Source organism: Pezoporus flaviventris, unplaced genomic scaffold (assembly GCF_033815535.1).
Source record: "Pezoporus flaviventris isolate CSIRO_AGI_PZ_B2104156 unplaced genomic scaffold, CSIRO_AGI_Pfla_v1 ptg000045l, whole genome shotgun sequence".
Taxonomy (NCBI): domain Eukaryota; kingdom Metazoa; phylum Chordata; class Aves; order Psittaciformes; family Psittacidae; genus Pezoporus; species Pezoporus flaviventris.
The window spans coordinates 16,803,425-16,818,872 of record NW_026892593.1 but is presented as its reverse complement, the minus strand read 5'-3'; the positions used below and the strand labels follow the sequence as shown (position 1 = coordinate 16,818,872).

The following is a 15,448-nucleotide window of genomic DNA, read 5'->3' as shown; positions in this document are numbered from 1 at the left end:
CTCCCTCCCTCCTCCCCCCTTATTTATTGCTGAGCATGATGCTGTATGGCATGGACCAGCTCTTTGGACAGTTCAGGTTGGCTATGTCTCCTTCCCAACTTCTCCCCTACCCCCCAGGCAGGGGCAGAGCAGAGGAAGAGGCAGCCTTGATGCTGTGCAAACACTGCTTAGCAAGAGCCAAGACACAGCTGTGTTATCAGCCCAAGGTTTAGTTGCCAATCCAAAACACAACCCCACACAGGCTGCTATGAAGAACATTAACTCTGTCCTGTCCAGAGCCTGCACAAAGTAAAATCAGTTCGCGTTTGGAAAACGCTGCTTGTTTAGAAAGGACATAGCAAGAATTACCTCAAATGAGAAAAACTAATGTGTATTTTCAACTCTGGTGTTATCGGAGCACTTCAGTATGGAAATGGCTGTAGTAGCTTTTTGGGAAAAAATCTGCATCAATTACTCAGTTTAAACAAACAAAATGCATCTTCACTTGCTATCCTATGGTCTGTTTCTGTAAGAAGTTTGAAATCACATCCTGTATCTGTTGACATAAGTTTAATTCCAGTGATGTCAGGAAGAATAAAAGAGGTGTCAGCATAGGTCTCATGGCCAAGTAACTAAGAAGGAGGTGTCTCTTTGTAAAAGGTGAGGTTCCTTACCTTGCCCCAAGCACACTGCCAGGATCCCTGGCGAGGCAAGATTCTGTACCTGCGATGATCTACTTCTCAGAAAACACTGCAAAAATACAAAGTGAGGTGTCTGTGATACAGTCTGGCCATCAGATGTTAACATAGAGTGAATTCTTTTAAGAAAGTGAAGTCTGCAAACTGTGGCTAAGAGCAAAACTCTTTCAGAAAACAGGCATGAGAAAGAATATTAAAATTGAATTTTTAATTTTTTTTTTAGAAAAGATTCCAAGAAAGCTACTGCGCTTGTTTGGGAAAATTACTAACAAAACCAAAAGAAAAACATCCCACAAAACATTCCAAAGTAAGAGCCGACAGAAAAACATTTGGGAATTACAGATTTACAGGCTCATCAAGCAGAGTTATAGTGAGATCTTAAGAGAGTCATGAGAGGACGTGACACCATCCTCTACCAAGTGAGACCATCCAGAGATGTCCCCAGGAGCTTCGCAGTTCATTTTTGTGACCTGGTACCACCTGCTTTGATGCAAGGGTCCTTCCAGCTCCACAGCCACAGACTGTCTGATCACGTGTTTCCATAGAAAGCTGTTGATGCAAGGAGTCACGAATTCATTTTTCATTGTGAGCACAAGTCCATGGCTTTTATACAAGCAGAATATTTGACCATAAGTATTGCTATTTTCAAGTTTACCTACTGCAAATACAAGCTGTAAAAATCAAGCAACAATTTATGATTCAAGTATTTAGACTCCCAAATGTCTAAAGCTGTAGTCCCTTCTCTCTGACGAACTGAGCTAAGAGATAAAGTTCTTGCCTGGACAAAATTTGGTCTAACTGTCCTCAACCTCCTGCTTCCATCCTGCTCCAGAAGAAGAACAGAAGAATCAGAGCTGAAACTACTACCTGCATGTTGCAATGAGTGTGCAGGAAGAGCACAAGCTTTCCACTTGGTTTCTTCAGGCACAAACCATCAACATTACTGTTTGCACCAACAAATCAAGCAGTTGAGTATCAGTGCAGTTAGACTATGTGCAGTCAGACCCTCTTCATATTCCTACCCACCAGTGAACACACTTCACCTATACAAATATAACATCACTGAGTGGCACACCAAAGCAGTCACACCAAGGGTCTGAATTCATCATTAAAAGCTTTCAAAACCTGTTGCACTTCATCTGTCTATCAGCAAAGAATGTATTTAGCAGGAAACACCACCACATTTTCATTTCTCACATTTATGTTCAATTTCTCTTTTTAAAATTGCTATTTCAAAGTATTCCTCTCTCCAGGATTTTAGCTTTAGAGGTACACCATAATTTGTATTTTATATGCAAAATAACCTGGTAGTTAATGCTCAAACTCCTAAAGAAATGGGTTATTTCTAGAAGGCAATCAGCTGCATGGGCCAGCACTAGTTGTTGCCCACTTCTCCAAGGTACTTCCTCTTTCAACTATATCATCCTTCCATGTACTAAGCAAATACACCTTCGAGCTTGTTCTTTTCTGCAAGGGTTCCAAAGCATTACAGAAAGTGCCATCAAAGATTCTAGCTTGTCACAAGTCATTATTCAGCATCAGTTTCTCCAGGTCTAAGGCAAGACACAACAATGTTTACATTCAAAACATCATCTGCTCTGTTGTAGCTAGGAGGACAAGTCGGTTATCAGTGCAGATTGTAAGCGCATCCCAACTGTTCTCCCTGTTTTTCAGTAGCTTGTATTTTGAGGAAGACTTAGAAGAGCACAAATCAACCTGAGCTAATACTAAGTTTGCACAGGGGTGGAAGAGGAATTTAGTAGACTTAAACTCACAGTGTAAGATGGTGGTTTCTTTGGAAAAGAGAAAACTTTGCATTAAACCAAACTTTCCCAAGATTTCAGGTACCTGAACCAGTAATAGAGTCCTTTACACAGCAGTTCAGAAAGCCAAGTAGTAACTAACTATGGAACAACCGGTTTTGGCTGATGTGGCAATAATGATGTGGCAAGCTGAAACATTACTGACAAGTAATTTGCAAGCAAGTCAGCTCCCATCTCCTCCCATATCCTTTATGATCTTTAACACAGGCTCAAATAACTTGTCCTGAATGACAAGTGACAGTGCCAAGCTTCTCAAAGACTGAATGGTGCAAGACCAGAGAGGGAATGGAAGAATCTCACTGACCAGTGTGAACAAACAGGTACCCCACCTGCACACTTCTTGTACAAGAAGACTCTGTCAAGAGCACATGAATAGCAAAGGAACCTGGATTTGAGTACTGGGGTAGTTTAAGGTTCACACTGATTCAGCTAACTGGCCTTGCCCAAGTCAACTGGCTTACAAACTGCACCCATGATTTTAGTAAATATTTACACATGTTGTATGTGAACATACTGAACCTGAATAAACCTTACCACCAGGACTTGCCAGTGCAAATGCATATGATCTCCCTTCATTCTGCCCCTTATGTATTAAATAAAAATAAAATCCCATTGCTCCCCCAAGCCCCGGCCTGCACAAATTCTCTGAAAATAGATAATGATTAAATATCAATCTGAAGGTTCACAAGAAATGAACTTAATCAAATGAAACATAGCTTCAACAAGCAACACTGAATCTATTCCTCCATTAAAGAGAACTAATAGTTCCTGCATAGAGAAAGCAGTAAATAAATGTTAGAAGTACTATTAGTTAAGACATCAGACAAAAACAGATCAGATTCCTGACTTGCTCTTTTTGTCTTCACATAACAACTCCATTTGGATGTCTGAAACTCAGCCTGCCTCAACAAAAAATATTGCTTTCTACTTGCAGTGTATGAATACTTGTGGTATGAATAAAGGAAAAACTTTCAGTTTCAAACCATTTAAATTACTGGTATACGGAGACTGTTGATTGTCATCGGTTTGTTCCAATGATCCATGATTGCTTCAAATAAGCACAGGTGAAGACTGCTACAGATGCATCCAAATGCAGGGTTGTTTCAGTAACTTAATAGCACTCTGATGTTTGCCTTGCTGCATTCTTCACTGCTGAAGGAGGGTCAGTCTTCAATTTACAGCAAAAAACAAAACAAGGCAGTTACGAAGATCATGTAACACAGAGCTCTGAAGCCCACAGTGGAGGTTTACTGCTATAGGGTAGTCTGCTTCTGGTCTCTTGGGCACAAGCAGCTGCTGCAGCAGTTGCTCCCTCCTCTTCTGCATCCTCCTTTACCTCCCTGAAATCTTCTGCTTCTTGGAATGGATTCTCCAATAGTTTCAGTACATTTCTTACCTGAAAAGAAAACATTGCATGGTTATGAGAATTCAGAAAGTAAAGGCAAAATGATGTAGAAAAGAACCTCACACCAAATAATGATCGAGTGCATTGTATTTAATACGCAAACCTCAGACAAACCAAATGTTAAATAGATTAACAATATGCATATCAAATAAGCTGAAAACTGTAAAATTGTAGGTGGCTGAGTTTGTATCTGTACAGAACTCAAGCTCAAGTAACTTGAAATACAAGCATCAAATACAAGTCCTTGTGTCATTTCTCACAGTTCATTTTCCCATATTCTGCATGTAACAATCCCCCAGCTGAACTCCACAGGTGAAAACCAAAGTTTTAAAAGACAACAGCACAGCAAGAAATGAGTGTACATTAATTCCTAACTCCTTCTCAAGGTAAGCACCATTCTGAAGACATCAAAAGCAGGGTAAGTGTCTTATCCTGGGATCCTTCCCCAAAGGTGGTGAAGTTCAGATTCAGATTTTCAATTCCTTTCTTCATTCTGCAGTCATTAAAACTACAGCTCCCTCAAAAATACCACAGGCCTTTTGAACCATAAATTCCCAATCCCCTTACTGCCCGAGATGCCAGAAGGAATTTCACCAGCATGTCAGTTATCAATAGTACCACTACACATCCATGCAAGCCCAGAGATATATTAAGGAGTAAGAGCATACCTCTGAGAAATCCCCATTTTCAGCTGCTTCTATGGCATTCTGGGCAATATAATTTCTCAGGATATATTTTGGATTGTTGGAATTCATAACCTTCACACGATGAGTGTGCCAAGCATCAGCATCACTAACACTTTCTATTTCTTTTTGCAAACGGTCTCTGAAATCAAGCAGTGAAAACAACGGTTGGGATCAAGAATCACACATAAAAGTTGAAATGTTTCCTTGCCTTGAGATCCTTAGTTTGTAGGTTTTAATAAACACTACATCACCAATAATCCCCTCAGTTTATAAAATGCAGCATGATAACAGATAAAACCCCTTCATTTAAAAGCAGCATTACAGACATCAGCAGGTCCTAACTAGGCTTGAGGAAGCGGCACACCTTGCATATTCTCTGACAAGTCAGACTGAGACACTGGTGCACAGTGTTCTGCAGTGCTCCACAAAGACCATCACATTTAGATCTTGTCTTTAAGGATTTCTATGCTTGTTTATTGGTTAAAGCTTTTGACATTCTGTCCAAGGGGATGCAATACAGCTAAGGCAGTCTGAGCTACCTTTTAGCTGGAACACTTGCTAACACTTTCAGCCCCACTGGAAAACATGATCACAGGCGGCCAGGTGAGGAACTGAGTCCTGACCTAACCAACTAATGCTCTACTAACAAGGGGTTCTTTGTTAAAAAAAGAAACATAAAACAACAACAAAAAAACAAAACCCAAACCAAAATAAACAAACAAACCCCCCAAACAAACCAACCAAAACCAAACACATTCCCCCCCCCAAGCTGACACTGAGTTTTTAGGCTTTCAAGTTAGGTCTATTACAACAGTCTGGCCATTCTTTTCCTTCTAATGATTTCTTTTAGAGTTACTCCTAGATTAAGAATACTTCTACTTGATTTCTGTATTAATAAATAGACCTTTCTTTCTTTCAGAAAAGAACTATAAGGATAAAAAGCAGACAGGTCAGTCAGTTGTAGTTAGTGAGAATTTAACAGCTCACAACTGGAATTACTCTGCTAGAATGTAATGTAAATGTTCTTGAAACATGTTAATACTAGATTTGACACCAGGTGATTCCTATACCCCCAATCCTCCCCAAAATCTAGCAGACATAATACAAACATTCACAGCAACACAGATGTAGTTAATATCCAGAGCTGCATGGTCCCACATCTCTCCCAGACTATATACTTTGAGACACTGCATTTTTTGTGAGACAGGCATGTCATTCTCAAATAAAATGAGGAAATGAAATACACTGCTCTGAATAGTGGGAAACCTCACCTGTATTTCTCCAGCCATTCTTTCCAGTGTCTTTTATTTCTGCTGAGTAAATCATCTTCTGTTAACTGCTGCAGTTTGGAGAACTGTTCAATTCGTTCTAGCTCTTTGTTTATATTGGCTTTTGTTCCAATTAGTGCAAACAGCTGAGGATTAGACTGAGCCAGCATCAGCATCATTGACAGTTGTCTGGGAACAAAAGGAACAAACACATTACATACTAACCTTGGGCTGCCCATCAAGAACCATCTTTTTGCAACCATAAAGTAGATATTAAGACATTCACAATAATCAATGATTTCACTGGGGATCTTAAATAACAGCACTTCATTAACAGAACAATTTTAAAATGATAAATTATGCTAATTTTACTGTTTCTCCCCTATTCTTCAGTGTGTGTGTTTGCATTCCTGTCATACTTAAAGTGCAGATTTCCAGAATTCCCAGTGGGTTTTAGATGTGCAATTCTCATCAGAATACCCTTGGAACCTTGAAAGGACTTTGGAATAAGGAATTTGAACTTACTTAGGTATCAAGATAATACAGAGTCCATAGATTCTGTGTGTTTTCTATTTCTTTTCCTGACATTAACACTGTATGAGCATGCAGAACAAGGATCCGGTGCCTACGATTTTACCAGATGACATGGGGGAAGGTACCCCATGTAAGCCATATGAGATAACAGTTTGTTTATCTAATTTCTTTTTAGTTAGCCAGTCTAAACCACAGAATGAGAAGTGCTCTGTGGTAATAAATTCCTAACATATCCAGGCTATTTTGCTGTGAGTTTGACTAGGGTCGATTCTTTTCCAGTCTGACTGTGTTAGCTGGTGCTGTACAGCAGCTTTCAATAGTATGCTATGCTTTCATTTTTCCTGGATTCATAACTGCACTACAGGATAAAGTAAACTGAATAAAAACCCCAAAGAGTATAAGTTGGAGCATATCAAACTACACTGAATTTTTTTGTTTCCTTCTATAATGTATTTATAAACAAAGGAGAAGAATGCTATTCCCTGGCCCCAAAACAGACAACTCATTATATCAGATACTTCCCTGCTTTTAGTAAGCAAAGATAAGATAGGTGCTTTGATTTCTGAATTTATGTAATAGTATCCAAATCTGATTTACACATCTGACACACCCAGCTCTACAATATCCAAGTGCTTTGATGAAAGTAATTCTGCACGCAATTTAACACAGTGCTATTCCCCTCCAAAGCTTTATGTCCATATCATGATGATTTATAGCTACTTTTCACGTTCCTCCAAGCCTGAATGCAGTGTTTAATGAAATACTGTCTTGTCTCTGTCACAGGAGCTACCTTCATATTGCATGGTATCTTCTTACAATACCAAAGTGGCTGAAAACTGGAACTTAAATAAATTAAGGTGGTGGATACCGCTTATTTAATTATCTTTCATTTTAGTGTATCACCTCAAAACTTAAATAACCCATAATACCTCCAAAATAATAAATGGCTACAGCCAACCATAACCCCAAATTTATTCATACAAGTTTCACCCCAATCCATGTTCTCAGCTCCCTGCTTTATGCAAATTATTAACAACACACCAAATTCTTCAGCTATTTCTGCAGATTCATTACTTCATGGAGCACATATTGACCAGAGAGAGGGGAAAAAACATGAACAAAATACTCCCCACTTGAATTTTTTTCCCCATCTGGGAAGATACTAGGAAAAATACGATAAACGAATGGGTCACACTCACTCCTTGGTTTCCACTGCTCCATAAAGCCAAAAACTGCCACAGTCACTGTTATAAAGCAGTTGAACAAAACTGACTCTTTCCACACTCAAAGTAGCTGGACTGCAGAATATGGCCCATCAAATGGGACATGGATGGTACCACACAGTTTTCAGAGCCTGAAGTGTGCATTTAGGTTATACTCAGCTCAGTATACTGGTGGCTGAAAGTGATTTGCTGTCAGTACATCAGCAGAACATGGTACCATTGTTGTTCAAATCCATTTCTTCTATAAAATATTTCTGCATCACTTCACTATCTGGCACTCTCATGGCCTTAGCAGAGACAGATGAGAAAAAGAAAATAAAGGACCAAGCAAAATCTCAGACAATTTTAGCCCTAGAGCCAACTGCTGCAAGTCACTGCTGAGCATCCGCCAGTCACAAAACACACAAGAATTCACACTGCTGTAGATCATGATGCATCCAGTTAACAGTGAAATAGCAAAATCTAAAATCAGTCAAATATTACACAGCATGCAGGGTTCATTATGGTTATAATGAAACTAAAAGCACAGGCCAAAGTGTTTAAGTAAAGAAGAGTATTACCTTGGATCCATCTGTGGTCTGAAAGCAACTTTCAGTTCATCCACAGAAGCACACTGACTTGTAACCTCTTTTAAGAAGTCTTCCAGTTTTGAAGGATCAGAATCCACCACTGAGAATGAACTCAGCAAGTAGAAAACATTTGTGAAGTCTCCACCTGAAAAGGTGAATTCTATGAATAATACAACTAATGAATCAGCAGGAAAACAGCTCCTTCCTGACTCCCCCCACAGCAGTACCACTGTGAAGAGGTTATTTGCCTCTTTCATACACACACACACATATATATATATATATACACACACTATAAATGTAGTATAAACTATATTTTGGTTTGACTACAGATACTGATGGGCAACTAAACAATAACCTTCTGTGCTCTTCACCAACCTGTGAGATGCATGGTTTCGAGGAGTTCTGATACTAGTTTACTATCTTCTTCCAGTTCCAGCTGGATCAGGCCTAGCTTCTTCCTCATCTTCTGTAAATAATGTTTCTCAAATTCTGCATCATATTCCTCTTCCAAGATGAGTTCACTTATTTCCAGGGGCAGCTCTGGAACTAGAGCTTCAGCAAGCTTCCCCAGGTTCCACTTGCAAATCTCTGGCTGCTTGTTGTAAGCATAGCGCCCTGTGTTATCAGAACCATTGCAAATGTGCTCAGGGTCGTATCTACAAATGAAGAAATAGTTAGCATTCTTCTAGTTATCTGGACACCAGCAGAGTGAGAAATATTATTTTTATTACTTTAAGTCTCCCCTAGGAAATTGAAAGATTTTGAAAGAGACTACTCCTTGGTTCTTTTCTCCCAGTTACCTCATTAGATAATTTCCTGCCCTCTCAAACACTGAGAAACCCCACAGGCTACAAGAACAGTCTAACACTTCGATATGTGAATATGGTTAAAAAGAAGTTGAAAAGAAGAATTACAAGGCAACTAGAACTAACTTAATCTATCTTGCCATACAGAAGGTTCATAAATCTGCTTTAGAGTTAACATATTAATCGTGAACATCAAGATAGCTCTACACAGCAAATACATAACACACATTTCAAATAATTATGCCACACTGACCTGTCCATAAATCCAAAAGGGCCATAGTCAATGGTTAGTCCAACTATGCTCATGTTATCTGTATTCAGCACACCATGGCAAAACCCAACACACTGCCATTCAGCTACCAGCCTCGCTGTCCGTTTCGTTATCTAAAAGAAAGTATATTTTTTTCCCCAGTTATCAACACAATGTATTTCCAATACATTCTTGTATTTCCCATCATTTCCTAGTCTGAACTGATGTTTCTACAGCTCCAGCAGAAGCAGATTCTGGCAGTATGCCACACACAATTATCTTAAGAACAGCTTGCTTCTCTCCTTCTGTTTCTCAGTCCCCCTTTTCTGTCTCATCTTCTTCTCCCCCTACTTGACTGCAAGTCAACTGACAGCTTTAAAATGCACTAGACAGAACACTGAAATAGGGTAAATTGTTTGACAACAGACTTGCCCACTACTGTAGTCATTATACAAATATATTGGTTTGTTCACCACAAATTAAAGACTCTTTAACTACAGGTAGAAGAAAACATAAGCAAAAAGTCTAAGAAATAAAATTAACTTTATGCAACAAAGCCCAGCATAAGGTCAGCCTTTTGATTTACCTGGTATGTAGGAGTGATCTACAGGAAGGCAAGTGGTTTGCACGAAAAAAAAGATGCCCTGCTATCAAATTTTAGCACTGATAAGTACTTCCCTCAATTTGCTGAGAGTGGAAAAAAGCTACAAGGTTAAGAAAACCTATTCAAAGAACAACAATTTGATTTAAATGCCACTCTTCACTGAATGCATGTTTCATCAGAGTTCTTCCATTGCCTGACTGAGACTTACTGCTGTGGAATCCTTGACTGCAGTCACAGTGCCCCATTCTTCACAGAAATAGCATAATATTTTAAAGCACTTCTAGTTATTGAATTATATCAGCCCAACTGTCAACTACAACTAGATATGCCCTACAGAATCTAAAATTCAGGAAGCTAACCTGGTTTTCAGGTAAACCTAGCTATTTACTGAATTGCTGCAAATACAAATTTTCTGCTGCCATTAGCTAAAACTTTCAAATCAAACTATTTATACAGCTAAAATCACTCACCTTCCCAAACAGTTATCAATGTACAGAAATTTAAAGCTCTCCAGACTGCAGTATATTTTATTAAGGTTTAGAAATTATTTAGTTAACAGAGGAAACATCAGTTCTATGCCTCTGTATTCAAACCCAGAATTTTCCCTTTTTTAAGAGTGTGCAGTTAGGTAAGGAAGAATAAATGGAAAAATCTTGTCCTGGGATAATGTGACAAGGAGTAAAACCCACAAATGACGCCTGGAATAGAAATTTTTGATTCACCTTGAGATCTCATGCTTCCACTTTTTACAACATTCTGATGTTACAAACTTCACCCATTTTTGCTGAACCGGGCAGTCAGCTCCATGTGTCCATAACTGATTACTGGCACACCATGAGCCAGTAATGGGGACACACCCTGCACAAGGGCTCTGTGCCAGGGAGGTGGTAAAACTTAAAACCAAAAGAAGTCTTGGCAATCAGCACTGGAATGCAAGCATTCCAGCAGTAAGGCAATATGCTGATGTCTTTGTATGAATCCACCACACTCTGCCAGAGCAAAAGAGAAATCCCACTAATGATAACACCTAAAAGTAATTAAAGCTTGGGTGCTACTCACAGATGGATATATTTGCACTCACTTTGACCTTTACTCTTCTTGATCATATCATGTTTTCCTACTACTAGCCATACTAGTAAACAAGTACTGTGTATAGATAAGTAACAGCACTATCTCAAGGGCACAATCATTTAAATTTAAACACACCTCCTACAAATTATTTGAGAAGTACAGATAATGGTGTTTGCATTTGACAGCGCTGTCTAGAAAGCAAACACTTGTACTTTTTTCTCCATTTCTTCCACAGTGCATAAAGAAAGATAAAACACATTACAGCTGAGCTGACAGCACATCACCATTACTAAAAAGAGAGATGTGCTGCTCAAATTAGGTAAGGAACTGGGATGCTTTTCAGTATGGAAAATCTCCACTCGAGAGAAAGTGTGAGGATGTAATGCCAGCGCAGGTACCAAGCACGACAGCCACAGGCAGGAGCACAACAAATAAACAAAGAAATGGAAACAGGGGCAATAAAAAAGGATGCCAGGATGGGGGGCAGTAAAGCATTTGCTTCTGAAGAACTATTGCAAGTAGGCTCAGGCTGTGTTAAGTAAAATAAACCAAACATAACAACGCCCCCCCAACAACAAAAATCAGAACAAGAAAACCCCAAGAAAAGCAAACCAAAACACCCCCCAAACCTAACCAAACCACAAAACAAACACCACCTCCACACCCCCAAAATCAAACCCCACAAAATCCAAAGAATGTCAGATTTTAAGTGTGCCTTTTGACCTCTTACTGGGCTGTTCTGAACATGCATTTCAAACATTTCAATACTAAAACCTGGAGTTAGTGATTTGCAGTCAACATTCCTGTTTGTAATCTGGAACATAAGAGACAGAAAGGGACTCAATGTTCTCAGTATTTCATAAAATGATGCCTTGCAAGTGGTGTCTTGGTACCATCAACTCGCCATCTGTCAGGGCCAGAATTCCCCCTTGCAGTCTAGAACACTCTCAGCAAATGGAGACAAACCGTGGGAAGCACTTGCAGAGCAGAGAAACCACTTTCACAGGTGTGATCAATATCAACATTGCTTTCATCAATACACAGTCCTATTAAGAGTGTTTTCTTCAAAGGCAATCAGAGGATACAAGGTATTAACCAACTCCAGTCATCTATGTTTGCAGATGAAGTTCATAAAGATGACCGCTACGGATTTAGGAAGAGACTCTGATCTTTCTTACCTCTTTGAAGAAAGCAGCATTTCTCTGAATACTGTTGTCTGAATAAGCCTCCTGGATTTCTGGATAGAAAGTGCTGATCACATAATCAAGCATCTGTATTCGAATATCATTGCGGTTAACACTGGGGCCTTTGCGTCCTGTGTATTCGTCAGGAGGTTTGAAAATTTCAAATGAACCAAATCTGGTTTTAAAATAATAAAAACATGTTTAAGTATTATCTGGTACTATTAACGTCATATTACATGCAATAAAACCATCTACTGTTGTAACCCTAACACCACATCATCTCCAGCTTAATGTCAATCCTTCAAATGACCTAGAGAAAAGACCCAAAAGAAGAAAAGATTCCTGCACTGAACCTACCAAGGCTCAGTGAGTCAACACAAGGAAGCATATACATACAACTAAACTGACAGATCAGGATGTACAGTACTGAAAACCAGCTTGTTAAAGTCTCTTACAACCACTTCTACAGAAAAATTCTTTCCCTGAGTAAAGATACAGGAATAGGACTTACTAAAATACCAGACTGTACAGCAAGCATGTATATTTCCACAGATACATATATATATATATAAATACACACACACACATATGGATATATTCCTTATGTCTCACCTTCCTCTGATTCTAAGGTTCTATTACCTTATAAGAAGCAATGCAACTTCCTGGAACTCCTAATGTTGTGTGTCAGAGCAGGGACGTTGAACACTTCTCAGGCAGGGAAAGAACACCCAAACTGTGACAGCACAGTATTAGAATAGCTTTGAATTAAGGGTACAGTTAAACCCAACTACCAGCATCAAAACCTCCCATGTATTCTGTGCAGGCACAAATGTGAAAAAACTCCTCTGAGGTCTGCAGAACTCAGTTATTCTTCCTACTGGGCTAGCATCTTTAGTGTTTATCTGTCTCTGTGCTATGAAGCCAGCTCATCCCATTCACTGGACAAGAGCAGTAGCTTCCTACATCCCACCAAGAGTTCCAAGCCCCCGTTGAGGAGGTTTGCAAGAAACAGGCAAGTGTTTTGGAAACATTTAAAATGGTGTTTTAAAAGACTGATGTGCTTGGCTTTAAAGGAATACAAAACCTCAACAAAAAATGCTTCTACCTTATAAATGTAGAAGCTATCCGCAGAACAACTGTACACCTTTCATTTTTTGGATTCCCATCGTAAAATATGTCACGGACGACTTTCGAGTCTGATGTCACACATGTTCCAGCCCTCGTTGTTGGTATTCCGAGGTGAAACATCGCCTCGCTGCACAGAAACTCCCGTATGCTCGACCGCAGGACCTTCCGGCCATCAGCTTGTCTGCAACAAGAGGACATGGACAGTTTTCAGGCTATAAAGGCAGGAACTCCTGTCTACCCCTTAGCAGTGGAGAAACAAAAGCCTAGAAGTGACACACAGTGTCCATGGGCATATGACAAAGTAGCGGCAGATCTGAAGATAAAAGCTGGACCTTCCAACTTCTGTTAAAAGTTCAATTTAGATGGACGCAACACACCTGCAATGAAGACCACAAGTAACAGAAGAAAATAAACCTTTCTGTTACACATATCTCTTCTAATCATTAACTCTGTTGTTTCTATTGACCCAATAGAACCTTTAAAAAAATAATTGGGCAAGTAGAGCTACTTTATTATATAAAAAGAGACTGGCTACTGTTATGGCACTTAAAAAGTAGTATTAGCTGGATCTCTCTGGATAAATAATGTAGAAATGGGGTGTTAAATAGGGGTATGCATGGCAGTTGCATTTAAAAAGCACAGAGTCAGCAAACAGCAAACTAGTTTATTCAATAGAGAACAAGTAAACAGAACAGGTGCCAGTGGTTCTAAGCCCACACTCCCAGCACTTCAGGAGCTACAGGCAAGCAGGAGAGCTGCCCATGGCAGACCTCCAACGCTACGACCATATCTGAGGTTTTCAGTGCGAGTTCCTTAACTTCACTGGAGAAGACCTTCAGAGCACCGCATGTATGAAACTGAGGTATTACTGAGCCTGTGCACAGCCGGAACATAAAATATAGCAAATGCAAGCAGAAAAAACGACCTGAAAGATTAAAAGCAGTGCAGGGTAAACTGACTAAAGCAGACACAATCCCCTGCAGGGATTTGGACAGCATGCCATTTCTGGGGCTTTTCCATCACTCCCTCCCACAGGAAGGACAGAAGAAAGGAAGGATGGAGAAAAAGCACTGCTAGCAGAAGGACCAGCAGCCACAAGACAGGGCTTTAAGCAATCTAGTCTAGTGGAAGGTGTTCCTGCCCATGGAAAGTGGGTTGGGTTTGTATGATCTTTAAGGTCCCTTCCAACACAAACCATTCTATGATTTTAAATACCATTCTTGGGGGCATAGGATAACACAGCAGCAAGCACTTTGGCAGCTATTACACACAGACTTCCACCACTGTCTGCGTCCTCCTCAAAGGGGAGACTCAGAGAAGGATAACCCAGGACAGAAGTAATGCACCATCTGAGGGAGAAGCTGTTACAGTCTTATTTTCCAGAGGAAATTTTGCCACCTTCTGCTTTGGCATCTAAGCATTACACTTGCTGCAGCGAAGATAACGGGAAACACGACGGCTTAGGAGCCGACCTCTGCCCCGGGAAGCGATCCTCAGTACGGAACCACCTGCACCAGCACCTGCCGGCGCAGACAGCGGCCGGTCTCCGGGCCGGCCTTCCCTCACGGCGGGCTGCGGGGTGCCGCTCCCCCAAAACCCAGCTCCACCGGGATCCTCCGGCACCGCCCCTCCCCGCCGGCCCGGGCCGCGGGGCCTTACCGGGAGAAAGGTGTGAGGCCGGCGCCCTTGAGCTGGATCTCCCAGCGCTCGCCCCGCGGGCCCAACACCTCGCCCAGGTACATGGCTGCGCCGTCGCCCAGCTGCCCCGCGAAGCTGCCGAACTGGTGCCCGCAGTAGCAGTGCGCTGCGGGCTCCGAGCCCGCCAGCAGCCGGTTCCCGCTGAAGTACAACGCCGCCTCGGCCTCCGCCGCTTCACGGTCGCCCGCGGGCTCCTCGAGCCCCAGCAGCGCCAGCGCCGGCAGCGACATGGCCACCAGCCGTGGGTTCTGCAGCGGGCTGGGCCGCACGCGGGAGAAGCAAGCGCCGGGCACGGCCCGCGGCCCGCCGGCCTCCGAGGCGTCCACCGGCAGCGAGCGCAGCGCAAGGTTGTCGAAGCGCAGGGCCCCCAGCCAGCCCGCGCCACCCTCGGGAGCGGCACCCTGCTGCATGGCGGCACCCGCGGGGCCGCGGCGGCACGGGCCTGCCGCCGGCCGCAGCTGCAGCAGCACGGGGAAGCGGCGGCCGCCGAGCAGCGCCACCGCCATCCGCCTGCCCGCG

At 41.6% G+C, this 15,448-nt stretch overlaps 1 protein-coding gene across 1 annotated transcript; it reads right to left on the bottom strand.

Annotated features, from left to right (window-relative positions):
* Positions 1-3,119: 3,119 nt before the first annotated feature.
* Positions 3,120-15,443, bottom strand: SELENOO (selenoprotein O). Its single transcript, XM_061467535.1, has 9 exons — positions 14,891-15,443; positions 13,209-13,412; positions 12,098-12,278; positions 9,248-9,378; positions 8,564-8,844; positions 8,177-8,330; positions 5,863-6,048; positions 4,574-4,730; positions 3,120-3,896 (listed from the first exon to the last, which is right to left on the bottom strand). The coding sequence occupies exons 1-9, from the start codon at positions 15,433-15,435 to the stop codon at positions 3,702-3,704; spliced, it is 2,034 nt and encodes a 677-aa protein (XP_061323519.1). The 5' UTR covers positions 15,436-15,443; the 3' UTR covers positions 3,120-3,701.
* Positions 15,444-15,448: the final 5 nt, after the last annotated feature.